At 44.0% G+C, this 20,656-nt stretch overlaps 1 protein-coding gene across 1 annotated transcript in view; it reads left to right on the forward strand.

Annotated features, from left to right (window-relative positions):
- RBFOX1 (RNA binding fox-1 homolog 1) overlaps positions 1 to 20,656 on the forward strand; it is a 330,067-nt gene that overhangs the window by 223,933 nt on the left and 85,478 nt on the right. Inside the window, exon 8 of the mRNA XM_029949680.1 lies at positions 7,519 to 7,572. Coding sequence (XP_029805540.1) covers positions 7,519 to 7,572 — 54 coding nt within the window. The remainder of the gene's footprint in view (positions 1 to 7,518; positions 7,573 to 20,656) is intronic.

Here is a 20,656-nt window from a genome sequence, read left to right on the forward strand (position 1 = left end):
CCTATGCATCAGCACTTCTGTCTCTCTTGGGTAGATCCCTAGCAGGGCTATGCTGGGTCATAAGGGAGTTCTATGGATAGTTTTTTGAGGAACCTCCACACTGTTTTCCAGAGCAGCTGCACCAGTTTACATTCCCACCAACAGTGTAGGAGGGTGCCCGTCTCTCCACACCCTCGCCAGCATCCATAGTCTCTTGATTTGTTCATTTTAGCCACTCTGACTGGTGTGAGGTGGTGTCTCATACTAGGATTTTAAAGTGGCTCGGAGGGCGCTTCCTGCTGAGCTCCAGAGGATGAGTGTGGGTGTTTGCGTTTCTCGGGGCTGCAGGCCGTTCAGGACCGCGCACCTCTAGCCGCACTAACCGAGAAGCTGTCTCAGAAGTCCTCATAATAAGAGTCCGCACGTGTGACAGGGATTAAAATTGTTCCACCATTTTGTTTCTTTAATCCTCTCAGGATGCTTCTCTCTTAAGGTATATGGGGCAGGGGAAGCTGCTGATAGGCTAATCACATTCCTCATTGTATGAAAAGGCTAGGTTATGAATGTGATACCGGAACTGTAAGTTGAAGCACTCAGCGGAATATCATACCCACGAAAATGAGTAAGATGAGGGCAATGCATGGCTTTCTGATGAATAAAAAAGTTTAATGTTTATTTGTGTGAGAGATAGAGAGACAGTGTGAACTGCAAAGAGGCAGAGAGAGAGGGAGACACAAAATCCGAAGCAGGCTCCAGGCTCTGAGCTGTCAGCACAGAGCCCGAGGCGGGGCTTGAACCCACGAACCGTGAGATTATGACCTAAAGTGAAGCTGGACGCTTAACTGACTGAGCCACCCAAGCGCCTCCCAAATTTTTTTAAATGAAAAGGTGTAATGTAACATGATTTCCACTAAACTGTGGAAGGCATTACATCAGAATGCTCATGGTTGAGTTGAATTGTAAGACTGGAAGATATTTTTCCTTTGTTTTTTAGGTTTTTAAAATATAATTCTATTTTTGTGATAAAAGAATGATATTTTCTGTTTTTAATTTCTTAATTACATGTGCAACATGGAAATGCAGACTCATTTTTTAAAAAAATAAAAAATGAGGAAGGAACATTAAAAGAAAGACAATGTATTTTGAATGATTCAGCTACAGCTTGGGATCCCAGCTCCCCTCACAGGCCACCACCACCAGATTGTCATGTGTACGTTCCCTTGGCCTTTTTGCACGTATATGTGTAAAACGTACATAGTATTCACAGTATTGTGTGTGTGCTTTTTACATAAACGATGTCACGGTATGCACATCATTCTTAATTGGCTCTTATACATCAATATGGAATTCTTTTGATGTTAATACACAGACCGACCCCATTCTTTTTAGTGGTTACATAGGATTCCGTGAAATGGACATATGGGTTTATTCTTACCTTCCATACTGTTGACATTTAAGTTTTTTGTTCTTGTTGTTAAAAACAGTAGTGCTAGCATCTGTTGGTTTTGGTTTTGGTTTCCTTTGTCTTGTGCCAATGACTGCCAGTGTGGCCAAGTCAAGTCAGTCCATTCCCCTTTTAAAAGAGGCACCATGACAGAGACCCACCTCCATTTAGCAGGGCTCTAACTTGAAAGACCAGAAGCATTATTTATTTTGCTGACCCATTTCTCCAGCCCCAGCAACACCTGGGACATGCCCTTCAAGGCTATAGAAAATTTCCACAGCAGACTCAGAATGCCCAGTGCTGAAAGGAAGCGAACTTCTGATGTATGTGTAATGAAGCCTTTCTCCTTAGGTAGCAAGAAACAACTCTGCACCTTGCCAGAGTTCATGTGTGATGACGTCAGCCTGACTCGGGTATTTCCTTTAATTATGAAGTAGCACCTGTGTGTGTGTGTGTGCGTGTGCGTGTGCGTGTGCTCTCATACCTGTGTGGGGTGCTCAGGCATACTCTTAACATGAGAAAATGAAGCAAGGGAGGCCACATATTACTCTTGCAGCCATATGGATGCATATTTATTATAAAGACTTACTGGTCACTGTCCTACCCAGGGGTTGAAAACTGGCCCAGTGGAATGTGGGACACAATTCAAGACCCATCCATTAATAGCCAGCATTTCTGGAACACTGACTGGATAGCATTATGTTAAGCATTTTTAATGCACTGGGCCCACAAGAAGTCCTATAAAGAGGACATATGTGTCCCTATTTTAAAGAGGCCAAAACTGAGTCTAGAAGAGATGAAGTCATTAGTGAGGTCTTTCCCTTTTAATATGAACAAATCCTGTTACCCTGTTTTCCCTCCACCCTTTACAGAGCAGTGCACCATAAACCTACCACAGTAACAAAAAGATTATTAGGTGTTTAGTACCAAAGGCCCACCAGATGTTGGTCAACACCTCACCCCGATTCCAGGTAGCCGTGCATTCTTAGTGTCCACCCATACATCATGTGGGTTTCTCATCCATGTTCCTGGAAGGGCGTGTTCAGGGGCCTGTCCTGTCGCATGGACTGAGCAGGGGACATGGGGTGTTTGGAGCATCACAAGCATATTTGTGCTTATTACGGAGATAAGCCATTGACACAGTCGCGGGTGTGCAGGATGCCCTAAAATTTTAATTACACAATAGTCTCCGTAATAAGTAGCCATCTTATTTTTTTTTTCCCTGTAGGTAGTAAGTTCAATTTCCTGATAGACATACTAATTTAATAATCAAATATCCATATGCCAGCAGAGGCAAGCAGGTAAAGTAGATGAGCAGAGAAGGTCTGAAAGACTCAGATTCTTGTTGCACTTTCATTTTCATACTGGGAAAAGCAAAATACTGTTCTACGAGAAGAAACAGCAGGACAGTGTAACAATAAAAGATTGTTAACCTTTGGTGTCCCAGCCGGACGTAAAGCCTGGAGTAGGGGTGTCGGAGGCTCACTACAGGTGCGGTGGGGGTAGTCCTTGATCACGTGTAGCATATTGATCCATGTAGGATTCTTAATCGAAAATTGGTTAATTCTCCTAAATTTTCAAGAAAACCAGAAATCTTGTATCTTAGTGAAATCTAAATGTTGGCAATGAATATATGTTGCAAAAAAAAAATCGTGGGTAAATCAAACACAACGTGCAACTAACTTTTCATTTTGAGTGTTGTCTCCTGCACCATTTCAACTGCCGGGTCCCTGGCATCCTCAGTTAGTGTCTTTAGAAAGCACGGGAACAGTTCTGGAGGCCCCTCAGGTGTGTGTAAGGGCAATGTCTTGAATGTGTGTCTCTGACATCCAGCCCTGCGAAGCCCCGAGGAAGACATGTGCAGATGTTTTGCGGACACATTCAGCTCGCCTCTTCACACCCAATACAGCCCTAGTTAAGAGCAGGGAGTTGGGGCAGGGTTTTTCTGCAGCGGGCTGGCAGATGCCCTTTCAGAAGCTAAATTTGAGGACGGGGCTGCTGATATGGATGTAGCCCCTTGAAGCCCAGCCACAGAGGGGTCTGTCTACACAGCTCTTGTGTCTGGTCTCTGCTCCGTTGCCTTCTTGCATGGGGGGCCCTGTGAGGCTGGGAGCAGTGGGCTTTATCAGCTGTTCTCTTTTGTTGTAAGCCTCATTGTTCAGTTTAATGTCCTTGATCAAAATCTCGGAATCTGCAAGGCCTGAGGATGTACAGACTGCCTGCGAACTGAAAACCGGGATCATTTTGTCCATCTTCCTGACAGTGCAGGCTCCAGTCTCCAGCAGGGTTGTCCCAGGGGTCTCTTCCAGGTGCTGGAAGAAGTCACAGGGACAAGGAGGCTATTTGCATGCAATTTGCATACATTTACATAAGCCTGCCGGAGCTTTGTAAGTCTGAGCAGGGGTGATTCTCAAGGTCTGTATTCTTATTTCCTCTGCCTTGAAGACAGTCACCTGTAACAGGGTCCTTCTTTATTAGATGTATATCTGGAAGCAGGTCATTGAAGGCTAGAAGGAGATAGAATCCTAGCTAAAAGGGAGTGAGTCTATTAGAAAAAGCTCCCTATTCCTTCTGTTCCTTTAGAGCAAAACTTGAGGAAATATTTATGGAGAACCAACTATTTGCCAAACGCAATTTTAGGTGCTGGGCATTCACATTGGACAGCAGTCCTGTTCATTTACCGTTAATTTTAATGAAAGAGAATGGTTAATAAAAACAATTAAAAACAAGCAAAGAAAGAAAGAAAAGGGTGAAGCGAGGTAGCGTTAACAGCGATGTAGAAAACCAAAGTGGAAACTGAATCAGAGCATAGCTGGAGGAGGTAGAGGTGGCCTCGAGTAATCTGCCTTGGGAAGACACCAGAGACCCGCATAACAGGTCAACTTTGTCCGGAGCTGGAGAGAGTTCTCCAAGCACAGGGAGCAGTGGACATAATCTAGAATGACCTCCACTGATCTACAATGTTCTTGGGTGGTTTTATAGAGATTTAAAAGCAGTGTCCCTATAGTTTGGAGAGAAGGGAACCATGCTATGAAATAAATGGGCAGGGGGTTGGTTGGGTGGGCTTGTGGGTCAAGGTTAGAGTTTGTGTTCTTCTAAGTTCAGAAGGAAGCGATTGAATTTCGAGTAGCAGAATGATGTGTCTGATCTACTTTGTAAAATGGATCTGGCCACTAGGAGTGGAATGCGTGCAAAGAGGAAGGAGAAGAGAAGGGACAGAACATGTGAGGACGTGGTTGCTATGGTCTCATTCAGGCAAGAAACAGGCATGTGCTAGCCTGGGGTGGTGGCCGTGGGGAGGGATGGAAGTTGAGAGCATGCACACATCTTTTCAAAGTCTAACCAATAGGATCTTCTGGTGGATGCTACATGGGATATGAGGGTAAGGGGACAATCAAGAAATTATTTATCAAAAAAAATTTTTTTAAGAAAAAATTTTTTATCTAGAATTTTGTTTTGAGGAACCACATGGATAGAAGTGTCATTTGCTGACACGGGGAGACTTGGTGAGGAGCAGGATGAGTTGTGGGGTCATCATGCCTGTGGTGTGGATCAGAAAGGCCTTTGGTTTCCCTACAGTGGAAGCAGGGCAGCATCGTTTAGGAAGAGGGACAGTGACGGGGCAGGACAAAACCTGAGCTGGTGTTCCCGTGACATTTCATTTTGTGGGTCACAGATTCCAAGCCGGTGTCTTGTGAAGGAGACCCTATCACTTAACCTCTCTCCAAGAATACTTGCAGACAGGAGATGGCGTGTATCTCCTGATGAGGGAGAATGTCATCTATATATATATTGAATGAAGTTTTCCATGAATGGATTTGTTAAACTGGTAGGTAATAGTGGCATTCACTAGCCTGCCCTGGGAAGACACTGGAGGCCTAAATAACATCAGGTCAACTTTGTCAAGAGCTGATCAGTTTTCAGATAGATACGTAGATACGTAGATAAACAAATGAGAGAAGGAAGGAGGATAGAGATAAATGATGGATGGATGGAAAAATCAATGGATGTATAGATAGGTATGTAGATAGATACAGAGATAGATACACAGAAGGCTTCAAAGGAGATGACAGAAACATGATTTAAGATAGTCTTGGATACCCCAGAGCAATCTGGTCCTTTGAGAAAATGAAAGACCATTGGCATAACTTAGAGTCTTTGAGAGTTCCATCAAAATCAGTGGGTCAACATTCAGTGAATGGTGTGTCACAGGCCTGTGTGCAAAAGGACGTATTTAAGGGACCTCATAAATACATATACAAGAAACAGAGTCTTCCTTCACTAATAACACAAAGACCCTGTCTCCACTATCTGGAAAAGGTAGGGACATGAGCAAGGGTGTAAGATGGGGAGCAAAGGGATGAAGAAAAAGAGTAATAAATTAATAACTTAATTTTTCATTTAGTGAGGGTCCTTACATACTGCTTTCACAAATCTAGATTTCTGGGAAGGACGAGGGAAGGAAAACATTAAATATGTTAATATAATCCTGAGGTTTTAATTTCGCCAGTTTGCTCTATTTTTGGCTTGATTCCAAGGATTTGAAGTGTGGACGTTAGTTCTCGTGTCCCCCAAATTTGGGTATTTTCTTTTTAAGGAAGTAGTGGAATTTTAGTTGGTCAAACTGAAATCATTTTACACATTCATAAAACACATTTTCTGAAATGTGCCAGATAATTTTTTTTTTATATCACTGTAGAAATGCCTATATGACAAGATGTGGTTAATATAAGAGGAAGGTGTCAGTGTGAAGTTTCAAAAACCGTTGGGGCAACACATCTCAGAATTTTATGTCTCTTTCTGGTAAAAATGGGGCCAGACATTTCCATTAATAAGTCTCCCAGGTCTGCAAGCAAAGCACTTAGAAAAATCCTATCCTAAGACCATCCTGGGGGCTGTAAAGTTGCTAGCTAAGTCAAGTTGGATGAAAGTTCTTAGAAACGGAAAGTTCTAGAAAGTTCTTTGGTCCCTGTGTCTTCCTTAAGGGATCAGTAGATTGTGGCTACCTCTGGGCTCTTCTTACAGGTGCATCACTTCGGTCAGATGATGGGCTGCCAGGCCTCTCCATGTGGGAAGGCCTCCTGTGTCAGAAATACCTTCTGTCATGTCCCACCTTTCACCCTGGCCTTTTCTCAGGAGCATTTGTTAAAGGACGTTGGGTGTTTTACCATCAGCCCGAGGACACAAAGTTTCCCACAAAAGGCAGCACACCTGTCCTTCTTTGTCTTTCAGGAATTCTATTTAATGGATGTTTTCATAAACACTTAGCAGCAGGAGAAGAAATGATCACCAAACCCTAAAACATGACCATTCTTGGGAGATTGTTCCCTAAATGGTGCCCAGTGGGTGTGTAATGTGCACAGCTTCTCGATTTGCAAATATTCTTGTATGTTCTTTTCTTGAGTAAAAGTTCCTAAGGGGCCAGGATTCATTTGACAGAAAATGCTCCATCCAGAACACTGGGAAAATTATAGGAATCTGTTCCTCTTATATACAGGTTGTTTGAAAGTTACCTTAGATATCATGCATTGATTAAGAATTTTTATGGTTCCTGAATGCACTGAAATGTGTTCCACACTTAATCTCTAGTGGGTAAATGTCATTTTCTTTGGGATGTAAAAAGCACTTTGGAATTCTCTGGGTCATAATTAGGAATGACAATTATCAGAATATGTTTCCGCAAAGAATTCTGTTTATGTGAGCTTTCAAATTGGGGGGAACTGAATGCAAAGGGGCATTTGATGGATTACCTGGCAGTGATCTGTGAAAGAAGACAAAACACTTGAAATTATTATAGTGGTTCTAGAGAATATCAGCATGGGAGAAAATTCATCACCACGTGATTTTCAAAAAGTTCACCTGTAGCCAGTCAGAAGTTTCCATACTATTAACTTGTATTGACAGCCGGTCAAAGAGAAGCATAAATCTACCTTTCTAGGTATAGGTTCCAAATCATTTTTATGCATTCCCAGACTATATATCCTCTGAATATAAAATTAAAAAAAATTGCACTACCCTATTTGATTTGTTCAATTGTACTGATGTGAATTGTTGAACCCAGTGTGATAATTGTGTTTTTGTGTGTTTGTTTCAAGGCTGGAAATTGAATCCAGTTGTGGGTGCAGTCTACAGTCCCGAGTTCTATGCAGGTAAAAAGTTCCTCTGTGCATGACTTCCTCTTCGTCTGTTCTCAATGTGCTTTGCCTGCCAGTAGAGAAAAGGTTTCATAAAATAATCTGAACCAAGTAAAATTCCTGTCCTCAGAAGTACTGAGGGGCTTTTTTGTTTTTTCCTAAAGCAAAACAAAAAGTGATTAATGCCCTTTGGGGGGGGGGTGTCACATACGTGTGTCACACTGTGACGTATGCACAGAGACACTGCTCCTAGGGACACTTTACACTGATTTTGCTGCCTTAAAAAAGCGTGAGGCTTTGTTCGAGGGCGTACTGAACAAATGTGGAGCTGTTCGTGGCCATGTTTGTTCACTATGCCTCCATGTGGTTTTTAGCCATACATTTCCACGTGGGGTCACATTTTTTTCCTGGCAAAGCAGAGGGTTGGCTAACTCCTTCCAGTTGTGTGGCAGTGAGTTGAAATTGCCAAGAGAAGAATTATTTAGAAAAACGAGAAAAAAACGAGGTGGTCTGTCCATCTCCATGAACCAGATTTCCTGAGCAGTCCCGTTCCTCTCTGCTCTGCCCTTCCCAGGCGAGTCTCTCCCCTCCTCGCCTCTTCCCTGCCACCCAAACTACCCGTTGATGGGGAAATCTGTGTCAAACGCTTGATCGTCACATTTTGGGAGAGATTGAATGACCCAGAAGCAACAGTGGCTGAGAACGTGGCTCTGCTTGGCCTGTGGCTTCTGCCTGTTACCTTCTCGCTCATTAACAAGGCTGCATTTAACCCCGTAGAATTTTAGTAGAGTTGCCACATGGGTATTGAAAACAACTCTTTGTTTGAGGGGGCCCTTGCTCTTTAATAAGGACAAATAACTGACCCATCGGTCTGGCTGCACCCACTCAGCGATCCCTTGATGGTTAGCCCCTCCCCCGCCCCCGCTTGGTTTCTTCTGGGGTGCCCTCTGCCGTCTTTCTCATCCTGGGTCAGCCCTAGCGCATGACAGGAGTATGGGACATTTGGATGGCCACTCCAGTAGAGTAACCAGCTTGACACAAAAGAAAAGGTAAATCTGGGAAGGCCCAATATGATAGGTGGGTTCTGGATGGTAGGTAGGCAATGTTTGTTCTTTACCTGTGGTTTTCACCACAAGCCTGGGTGAGTGAGCGGCTCTATGCCCGTGACATAGCTGTGTTGATTCTTAACAGGGGAGGAAAACGTTAGCGGTAAGGCTTTTCCATGACCACGTGGTGGAACCCACCCCCTCCCCACGAGGATATTTAGAAAGGCGAGGAACAGAAACACTGTGCTCAGATAGCCCGGGTTCAAGTCCTGGCCAGCTGTGTGACTCTAAGCAAGTTACCTAACCTCTCTGTGCCTTAGTGTCTTCGTCTGGTAAATGGAAAATGATAATAGTAAGAAACTCACATGTGTTTGTTAGAACTAAATGGGTTAATACGTGAAGAGTGTTTGGTGCATAGCCAGCACCACATAAACTTTGGGCAAATGAAAGTAAATGAATGAATGTTCCACCTCTGCACCTAAGGGGAAAACTAACAGAGAATCGATCGTCCTGAATTCTCATATACCGCAGAACAAAGAGATTCTTTTCTTAATACAAGAGAGGACTAGCCCTTTGTGTTCTCAGTGTGTCCGTCTCGGGAAGTTAATTTCTGGGATCAGGGGCACAGCAGTCTGTTGCAGGCACAGATCCTGCAGGGGGCACATCCTTGTGCAAAGCTGCACAGAACTGATATCCTTGAAAAGAGCACGGAGAAGGCCAGAGAGCAGCTTGCATGCATCTCTGCAGGCCACGAAATGGGGTCGCTGGGCCCACGAGGTGGCAGATTCTTTACGAATGTGTACACGTGGCTACGTGCAGTTTCTCCCCAGAATAGTGGGTCGGGAGCAAGAAGCAAGATGTCCTCCAAGGTGTGATGTGGGACAGAGAGAGCAAGCCCATGTTTCAGGTCCCATGCAATAGAGTTGCTGGTCCTGACTCCAGCAACCAAAATAGTACCAAACGTCTCCTTCAGACGCGATTTCCAGCCTCTCTGCATATCTGTGGGTACTGAGGAGGACAGTAAGATAGGAGAATCCGTTCAAACTGACTTGTATATACAAGAATAAATTAGTCTGCATGGCTTTTAGAACATTGGAACAGCCGTTCAGATTAGCCCTGAGCCCAGATGCAGAAGTTACATTGTGGGACTAATGGGTATGAACAAGTTACAATAAAGATAAATATTTACTTGAATATTATCTATGGTTAGGCACTGTTCCAGGCACTTTACCTAAATTTACATATTTAAATCTTTACGGCAGTTTTCCAACTGAGTAAACTAAAGTACGTGGACTGCAGGTGGCTTAGTCAGTTAAGCGTCTGACTCTCGATCTCAGCTTGATCTCACAGCTTGTGAGTTCGAGCCCCATATCAGGCTCTGTGTTGATGGTACAGATTTCAAACGGGTAGGAGGCTACCTAGACTCATAAACCAAGAGCCTGGGTTCTTTACAACCAGGTTACACAGCTTCCTTATTTTTTGGTGAATATGAGAGGTCATACTTTTTATTGACTGTGGCCTCTGACGGTATATCAGGCTACTAGAGGTCTATGTCCAAACCAGTCCAGTTAAAGAAGAGGAGAAAGAGAATAATTTGGGATTCTTCAACCCCTGCTGCCACCGTCTCCTCCATATTCAGATGAGCTAACGGGTTGTGTCGGGCTGTTTTAAGGAGTCTGGACAACTAAATAATTATTTCTATGAGATGCTCCAGTAAACCTAAATCTAAAAAAAAAAAAAAAAAATGGGGCATGAATAAGTCAGTGTTACTTGAGACGTTTGTATAAGCATGTGAATGTGGCTAATACCCAGGGTATCCTTAATCAGAAGCTTTCTCTTTTTGCCTACGTGATCTGTGTATGGAGGTCAGTAGAGTTCCTGGTATTCAGAAATGTGGGGAGGTCTGGCTGCACACATCCAACACTCCAGAACAATTCCTTTGAAATATCTGAAGGTGCATAATCACTGAGAATCCAGCCAGCTTAAGTCGGAAGTTTCAGGCCCCTATGTGGATGGCGTACGTACATGCGAACATGGATGCAGGGTGCATGCATTTCCCTGTGCAAGTATACGTCCTGATGTCTTCCATTTCAACATCCACGGGGAAGGATTTAGGGGCTTTTTGAGTTTCCCCAACTATAAACCACGGCGTGGCTTTCTCTCGTGATTCCCAGCGTGCCTCGCAGTCGAAAGGAAGACCTTGTCATTGATTTGTTGTGGATATTTAGCAGGCCAGCTCTGCATCTGCCTGAGATAGAAAGCCAGACTTACTAGGCACTTCTCTATGTAAGATTTTGTGTTAATGACAAATACCATCATACTCCCATAGTATAATTATCGATTTTCTGAAGCTTATGCAGAATTAACAACCCAGCCTCCAATTGTCTCCCAGAACAGGGCATGAAAAGTTCACATATTTTGTAAATTAAAATCAATATTTTCAATCTCTTCTAAAGGTAATTTTCCTAATTTAGTGGACTTTTCCCTCACATTTATTTTCTCTTTAATTATAAAATAGCAGGTTATTGATTTTCGCATATAACCTCTTGACGCCCTGAGTGCGTTTTTATTGCTAACGCGGGGTGGGGGTGGAGAGGGCAGAAGCACCTCTTAATGAGGATCTTTAATTACTAGCTGAACAGTATTAATTTGCTTTGATAAATCATGACGCGCACTCTCCCTCAGGCACACATTCCAGGGGAAGCATTTAGAAAGCCCTTATGAAAGGTCTTTACTTCCGGGTGGCTTTTCTGAACTCTTACCAAGTCCTCCCTGGAAAAATGCTCCATCCAGTCCTCATCTCCAGAAGCCCGTGTGCATAAAGCAGCACATCCTGTGAACCTCCTCCAAAGACCAGGGGATGCTTCCCTACAGAGCTGGCAGGCATTGATTACTTTGCCTTCATCTCATCATCTTCTGGCTCCTTGGGGCTTATTCTTAAGATAAATGGTGGATAAGTCAATTTGAAAAACTGTCCAGGTAGGTCTCAAAGACTTGAGTCAGCATCTAAGACCATTCCATTTTGGACTTCTAAAAAAATTGAAGGCATTAAATCAAAGTACACTACCTGCAGATACCTGTTCCAAGGAGCATGCTTCAAGTTACTTAATATAATTAGAAATAGTGTTTCTAATAACCTCAGTGAGAAGGCCTCAAAAGGGGTTCCCGCTTCATTGTGAGCCCTTCCATTACTATCTTATAAAAAGATTAAAAAAAAAAACAGTGGTGCCTTTTATGAAGAATCATGATATCGGGCCAATGAAACTGTTGATTGAAGGCAAGTACCTTTAATTTTCATTCATGAGTAAAACAAAATATAAATAACAGAAGGTTATACACCGTTGTCGACACGGTACTGACAAATGGCAAATCCGTCCGTTTCTCAATTGCCATTAGGATGGCTGTGAAGCTCACTCACACTGTATATCATATCTGCCAACTCATTTCTGTGATTAAATATTCCATCAGCAGGGCTATAAGGCGGCAAAACTTAACAAGATTCATAAGATGCACCACTTGAACACACATAACTCACTTCTGTAGATGTGAGTTCGTGCACCCCGCCTGCAAAGGAAAATTGGAATTGAGTTAAATTACTCCATGAGTCATGATCAATAGGGAAAGGAAGAGATCTACCAATGCAATGCGAACCTGAGATACAGTTAGGTCCCAATGACAACAAACACAATTAAGGTCAGAGGTTGAGAGATACAGGGTTAATGGACTTGGAAACTTTGAAGATAGTGATGAACTACCTTCTGGCGATATTATTAGCAGTTTGCCTTTTTTTTTTTTTTTTTTGGAAGGGGGAGTAGGAAGGGGTCCTTAATTGGATATTTCTCCTAAAAATAAATGTTTCAGGTTTCAGGAGTGGTGACGAAAGTACTAAAAGAAGCAGGCTTGGCTGCAAAGTCACATTTGCAAGGTGGGCAGGTCTTGAAACTAGGTTATCCTGGGGTTATAGGGAGGATCAGGTAAGATAATGAGTGGGAAAGAACTTCATAGGCTGCAAAGTAAAATCAAAATATAGGAGATTAGTGCGGCCACCAAGTTACCTAGATTGCTTATGTCCACATCGGTAAAACCCTGTCCACAGCCTACATGCCTTAATGCCCGACTAGCTGATAGAAGAGTGGATTGGGATCTCAGTATGAAGTTTAAAAATGAAGAGGATGGACGTAGCACTCTGTGATTGCTTATCTCGAAAGGGTAGCTGTATTTGACCTTGGATTACCCGTACAAAGGCATTGGTTTTCTATGGGCTTTTGGCCACTGTGAACCATGACTCATAGAAGAATTGAGTCAAAGGAAGGTAGATGTAGGTCTCCCCTGAGGTGCTCCCCCCATTTCACTTCATGTGGTCCATTTCAGTTAAAAAAATGACCTTTAGCTGCACTTTGGGATGGACTTCTCTCCAATTCCCCTCCTGCAATTTGGATACAATAGCATCTGAAAAAAAAAGTAACTGTCAGAACCTGTGATCACGGGGATCCCTGACACAGGCCGCTTTCCCTGTATTAGCCACCATCCCAGACTTGGGTCGGGCTGGGAATGATGGACCCAAATCCTGGGCACGGCGTATGTGTTTCGGATGACCACCTTAGCATTCTGAAAGAACGTGATGGGGGTCTGAAAGGTGCCTGATACCACTTGGAGCCCCTGAAAGCAGCAAATATTCAGGCACCTCTGGTGGTTCCAACGCTCCGCGTCCACCTAGAGGACCAGCCTCAACCGGACTCAGAGCAGTGGTGCCTCGTGAACAGTGACCTTTGGCTCAGAGCAGTGGTGCCTCATGAACAGTGACCTTCAGCTCAGAGCAGTGGTGCCTCATGAACAGTGACCTTCGGTTCTGCCGTGTTTTGTATAATTTACACATCTGCAAGATTCAAATGCAGTGCCCTTCAGTGAACTGAAACAGAAGAGTCCAGATTGAAGTCCCCAAGCAAAGGATTTTCAGCCTAGAAATGTTCCACTTGAAAGCCTTTATCTCGTACATCTGTTTACCTTTGCTTCCCCTTTTGGTTGCAATTCGCTTGCCTTCTCTCTTCCCCTTTCCCCATCTGTCTTATCAGATTTCACTCCATCCCTGCCCACATTTGGCCTTAGTTTTTATTTGTGTCCTTTCTTCCCTGCCTCACAGAAGGAATGCAGCTCAGACCTTTGGGGGATTTCGATTTTCAAATAGGATCAGAACTGGATTATGTGCTCAGAACTATACTTCCTCAATTAAATTAGTTCCCATTCTGTTGCACGGAAAGTCTACCAAGGATAGTCCCCCCAAGCAGGAAGGGACAGGTCCGCTCCTGTAGGAGAAGCCCCACCTCCACACCAGGGGAGGAAGACGCAGGTCTCCAGTCTGGCTCTGGATCGATTTCAAAGGGAAAGTCCTGGGTCATCATCATCCAAAGAGGAGCAACCTGAAACATCTGCAACAGTGAATAAGCCACTCTGGGCACTGACCTGAGGAGCCAGGCACCATGCAAAAGGCTCTGCCCCTCCTCAGGTCGTCATGCAGATGTTACCGCCTTCTCTTCAGCATGGGAATGAGGGAACCAAGGCTTCCTGGAGAGTTTATCTCATTCCTTGTATCACGGAACTGGTCTGTGAACGAATCCTTTCTTCTGACCTCAGAGCCATGCTTCCCATCACCTTGTTGTGCAGCTTCCTCAGGTCCTACTGAGGAGACATGCCTGCCATGTCTCCTATCCTGGAGGTCACGGAAGACACCGAAAGTGAATAAAAATATCTCTGCATGGAAAATACTTGCTGCATGCCAGAATCCACGTTGGGATCTTCACATATGTTTACAGAGATTACAATTTTGGAGCATAAGTGTCATTTTCTTCATTTTGCAGATAAATTAGAAATATAGTGACATTTTATTGCACAAGGTTGTTGACTTAAAAAGCTGGGTCCAAAGCTAAATCTCTGTGATTCCAAAGCCAATTCCATTTTATTACACATTACTTCCCACATATGCCTTAGTTAGTCCAGTATCTTGGATTAATGTTTCTTAACTGGGAGTAATTTTACCCCCCACCCCAGAGGAACTGGGCAATATCAGGAGACAGTTTTCATGGTCCCATCTTGGGGAGGGAGAGGACATGGGTGCTCACTACTGGCGTTAGAGGGTGGAGGCCACGGGTGCCGCAGAACATCCCACCACTGGTAGGACAGCCCCCGCCACAAACAATGATCCAGTCTAAAATGCTGATGCTGCTGAGGTCAAGCACTGCTGTCCTGACAGAAAAGCACAATAGTAAACGTGTCACATGTGCACCAAATAGCTTTCTCAAGCTTTACCAAAGGCTCATGCTCAAGGTGGATGGGTGTCTGTAGTCCTCAGTGGTGATCCGGGAGAGGCATTCCTCCACGTGTTTCCTCTTCTCGACATCACTTTGTGATTTTTGACCCCGGAAGAGAAAAGCTGGACTGCATGCCGCACGGCTGTGTCAGGCACCGCAGGACCGTCCCCGGGCTCTGTGTTAAGTTAGACATGCTCATGGGACTCAGCAAGGCTGTTTTAGCCACAGTTTCTTACGAAAGGATGCAGATTAATAATCAGCAAAGGAGGGGGCGCCTGGGTGGCTCAGTCAGTTAGGCATCTGACTTTGGCTCAGGTTATGATCTCACAGTCATGGGTTCAAGCCCCACATTGATTGGGCTCTTTGCTGACTTTCGGCCTGCTTTGGATTCTCAGTCAGTCGTGCTCACTTGTTCTCTCTCTCTCCCTCTCTCTCTCTCTCTCTCTCTCTCTCTCTCTCTCTCTCTCTCTCAAAAATGAATATACATTTTTTTAAATCAAAAAATAAAAGAGCATATAAGTTAGAATCCAGAAGAAACCAGGCAAAGGGCTCTGGGCACACCCTTCCCGTGGAAGTATGCAATGTGCCTAAGGTTCCCTGCAGTGTTGTCTGACAGCACACACAGTGTCACCAGCTGGGTGTCAGTCCACCTCCTAGGAGGCAGTCCCATAGATGTGGAGCCCCCATGTGACCGACCTCGACTACTCAAACCATAGCCCAAAGAGCAAAAGGAAGTATTGACCGTAAATCACATTGCTACCATAAACTGTCTTATCAACCTGGTACCCTATGGCCCAAGGCCTCAGGCATCCAAGAACAGTTTTATCAGGTAGAATATCCTAAGGGTTTCGAATTCATCTACTAGGAAGTGTCCAAGGGCCAGTCCTGAAGACAAGCCTCCTGGGAGGAGTGTGCTGGGTTTAAGCAGCCCAGACCTGTGGAGTTAACCCTTTCCTACACAACAGAGAAGAGGGGAGAAGGAGTAAGAAGACTTGGAGGAGAAGAGGCAAAAGAAGGAGGAGGAGAAATTTTGGAGAAGAAGAAGAGAAGGAGAAGAGGAGAAGAAAGAAGAAGGGGAAGAAGACCAAAGTGGAAAAGGAGAAGGAAGAGAAAGGAGGAGGAGGAAAAAAGGAGAAGAGGGAGGAGGAGGAGGAGAAAGAGGAGAAGCAGGAAGATGAGGAGGAGAAGGAAGCGGCGGAGGAGGAGGAGGGTGAGAGGGACTGGGCCGGGGGCGGGGGGGGGGGCAGAGAAGGTGATCGCAAGCTCAGAATGTAGAGCTCATATAGATAGAAGGCTGTGGAGGTAGTGATGAGGAGGAGGATGATATGAGGCATTCCACCATATTCGTTGGTTCTAGGAGAAAAGATCAAGCTGGATTTACTTATGGGGCGGGGGGGAGATGTGTGGCTTTTCACTTAGAGAAGGGGTCTGCAAATGTCCTCGATAAAGGGCCGGTTAGTGACTCTGTTTAGCTGCGTGGGAGGCAGAACTAGTGCTGAAGGCCTGCAAGGTGCCGGCGCTGGGGTGCGTGCTGGGCGGGGCCCTCCTCCCTCCTTAGACATGGAAGCTGCAGAAAGGTAAACTAGTGTGTAATAGATGATGGTGCCTCCCCACCAGAACACTAAAAAAAGAACAACCCTTTCTGCATTAGGAGCTAGAGAGAGGGTATTAATTGGGTTTTGAAGGGCAAGAAGAGTTCTGGAAAGAAAATGGAGAAAGGTCTTTGTTGGGGGTGAGTTAGAAGGAATTTGGTAGAGCCCAGAGGAGTTTTCAACCTTTATCTGCAGAATCCACTGAGAAGTGATTAAAAAAAAAAATCCAGTGCTTGATCTTCACTGTCTCTAAAATCTTCTAAGGCAAAATCAGGTTCCCCCTAAAAGCTGAGAAATACTGATCTGTTGAGATCAGAGGGTACCTTCTGGAGAAAAGTTACCAAAGTGCTGACAGTGCTGTATAGAAGGAATGTGGATTTGGGGATCTGTCCTTTGAGTGGCAGGCCACCTTTGAACACACTGATAAAAATGTAATGAAAACATAAAATAAAACAAACGAGCGCCCAGTGATGAGTTAGCACTCCTGTCTACAGTTGAAACAGATACTAGCCTTTTCATGAGGACTCTTACGGATACATGAACTGAGCCCTCAAAGGCTGAAAGAGCGTAAACAGAATCGGCACCTTCTCAGCCTGGTAGAGCTCGCACTCCAGACAGACCCCAGGATTGCCAGACCCGCGCCTCGCCCCGAGGTGCTTATAGACCTTGTTTCCTGGCTTGGTCCGGATCTTCCCAGGAAAGCAAATCAGCAGACTTTAAAAATGACAGGATTCCATTTCTTTTAGATGTTTTAACTTGTGTTGCCGTTCGATCACAAACCACGTAGTGTTGGTGCTTCCCAGGTTTTGTGTTCTTGTAAAAATTTATAGTTCAGTGTTACTAGCTCGGCCAATTAATCTGTGTCTAAATAAAGACAAATTGGCCAAATATTGTTTAATACCCTGTATGTTAATTACATATAGATAATCGTTCTCCAAGCATCAAATGAAGCCGTCTTTAAAAAATGTAGTGTTGAAGAATCAACAACACAAACAGCAAAATCCTACTTAAATCAACTATGTTAGTGACAGTTAATGCATTTCTAGAACTTCTATGGACCTGTTACAACCTATTACAGTCGAAATATTGGTTTATGAAAAATTAATAAAGCCAGTGGAAAACGGAACCCAGCATCTGCATTAGCTGTTTATACCAAAAGAATCAGGCAGAATTAATTATGCTGTATGCTACAATCTAATGAGTTTTTCATTAAACAGTATACCATTACGAAGACTGAGCAAGGATTATTCAGAGAATAATGCCAAAGGCTGTTTGTTTATTTTTTTTTTGGAGGAGATTAAATTAGCTAATGAGTTCTGCATTTAAATCCAGCACAGAGGTTAATCGATGTATGCTAACCATTGTATTAAACCCAGTATCATTGTCAGGAACACCCAATATTTCCTCTGGAGGGGAAAAAAGATGAGTCTATTTGTGAGTTTCTGGTGTTTGTTTGATAGACATATGATATTGTGAAGACCTCCTGTATTAATTTTCTGTCATTTTTTAAAACCGTTTTCACCAGCTGAAATACTCTATTTGCTTTCAGCCCACGGGTGTGCCTGCGTGTGTGTTCATGGTGTGGGAAGCATGTCTAAACAAATGTATCTGAGTACCCTTTGGGAGATTCCAAGTGGAAGTTGATTTTCTGTTCTTTACTGGAAGGGTAGGGTCGGGAGTTTTAACCTAATCTAGGATGGGAAGGGGACTCCAGTGACTCTCTCCCCACCTTCCACAAATATTTCTGGTTCTTCCTAAAACACAAAACACGGCTCTGTACTCTCAAGTGAAATAGAAGAGGAGGCCCAAGGGAAAGCCATCTAGAGGGGTTTGGGGACTTCTGTGGTATCTCAGAGGCTCTTGTCCCTTGGAAGAAGAGAGAAAGTGAGGGGGGCGGGGAGAGAGGACGAGAGAAAGAGAGATGGAGAGAGACCGAAAGACAGTCTGGGTTCTTTGCAGAGACTTGTAAACTCCACAGATTTTAGCCCAAGTGCAATTTCTCATTTGTTTTCTTCATAATAGATTACTGAATAATACTACAATAATGCTATAGATTACTAATAATAGATTATCAAATAGATTATTAAGTCAAAATGTCTTTAGGAGATGCAAGATAAATGTAGGTCAGGGGGACACATCTCAGTACCGGGGAGGGGTGTCCTCTTCCCCTCACACTTTGAGCCCCGTGACAGGGGACATGGGGCCTACACCCATGTGGCCCCATCCCCTGAGTCCGCGAGAGAAGCCAGACACCTGTCTTGTGACATGAAACCTCCCCAGTGTAAATGTTGGCACTTAATTCTCAATCTTAACACGTCCTCCGTCAGTTCTGTTACGTCTAGCGTTATGTCGGAGGCCAAACCCACGAGCTCAGCAGCCACTGTTCCTCAAGGAACGGGGGAACAAAAGTAGTCCCAAAGTGCTGTATTTGGAGATTCAAAATAATCATAATATAATATTATATGTTCCTTACGTGTATTACTCAGTACAATTGTTACCACTGAGATCACTTACTAGCCGGGATTTGTCGAGCCCTTCGAAGGGGCAGTTCTGATCCGTACAATTCTCACTGAGGCAAACTTTTTTGTCCCTGTTTACAAATGTGAAAGTCAAGGCTGGGATGTTAAGTGACTTGCCAGGGGTCAGAGAAACCTAACAGTGAGGCCAGAACACAGAACTCAGCGTTACAGTTCTCAAAGCTCATGCTTTTCCAGCTGCACTGTGAGACCTTGAGAGTTCACGATTTCTCCAGCCTCTGTGTCTCCTCCCGCCCTGTCTTACTGCAGTCTTGCAACTGGGATTTTCTTATCTATAGAACATAGATCCTGCCCAGAGGCTTCCTTGGTTGGATTTAAAACCCTATCACAGATTCTTAAACGTGATCATGAGGTACTAGCGAACATTTTTAGCCTGGAAGAGTCAGGTGTTTCCAGCCAGAAGGCAGCTGAGGAACTGTTTGATGCGGCTTCAGTGCACGTGGGGTAGGTTGGCGATACTTATCACCCCGCTGTTGGAGAGGATGTTTAAACACCTCCAGACCGAGGATCACCAGTAGTAAGCAGCTGCAGCTTCATGAGTGAGGCTGAGCTCTGGAGTCACACTAGGCTCTCTCAGATTTCAGTTTGTCTCCTATTTCTCTCTCTTTTTCTCTCCACCCCCGCCCCCCGCCTCATTTTCCTTGTGGGTTTGATAAGAAAGAAAAAAAAAACAAAAACAGTGTGTGCCCAGCATGCCTGGCTCAGTACCTGAAACTCAGTGGCATCTTAATGGTTATTTTCAGTATATGAGCCGTACTTGACTTTGCCGAAGTAGTCCTTATTATTTTACTATTGTTAGTGGCCCAGGGCATCCCCTGAGAGCTGATTAGAAATGCAGATTCTCAGTCCCATCCCAGACCCTATTAGATGAGAATGAGCAACATAAAACAGTCCCCAAGCGATTCAGCACCCATTAGAATGTTAGAAGCAGGATTTTAGGGTGGCCTTTACCTAAATACTAACGGCCATAATCCTCAAGGCCAGATACCTTAGAAGAGAAAAGTATTTCCATTGTTTTCATTGTGATTAAATTGCTAATCTTCCACAAATACCTTGGAACAATTTTTCTTGTTATTTTATTGTCTTGAACAACAAAGAATTAGATTTTTGGCAAGCATTCAAAGAACACGTCTTTAAAATTTGGGGGTTGATTGCTTTTAGCAAAAATGAAATGAAGGTAAATTTTAGAAAGTACTGACAAAATGATGCTCTCTGAACTAATCAGTAACAGCTTCCCCGGGAGGGGCTAATGCTGTCCTGACAATCACTTTTGGTATCTTCCAAACAGAAAGGGGACATTAGAACGGGCGTCAGCAAACCTTTCCGGTAAAGGTCTGAAGAGTGAATATTCTGGCTTTCGTGGGCATACCGATTTCTGTTGTAGCTGCTTAGCTCTGTCTGGTAGCATAAAAGCAGTCATAAGTAATATGTAAATGAACAAGTGTGGCCGTATTCCAAGAACACTTTCTTTGTAGATGCTGAAATCTGACTTTTGGTGAAAAGTGATTTTTCACTTTCTCACCAAATATTATCCTACCCTATGGATTGCTTTTCAACCATATAAAAATGTGAAAACATTCTTAGATCACAGGCCACACAAAAACAGTGCTAGGCAGCGT

The sequence above is a fragment of the Suricata suricatta genome, chromosome 8 (genome assembly GCF_006229205.1).
Source record: "Suricata suricatta isolate VVHF042 chromosome 8, meerkat_22Aug2017_6uvM2_HiC, whole genome shotgun sequence".
NCBI classification, from domain to species: domain Eukaryota; kingdom Metazoa; phylum Chordata; class Mammalia; order Carnivora; family Herpestidae; genus Suricata; species Suricata suricatta.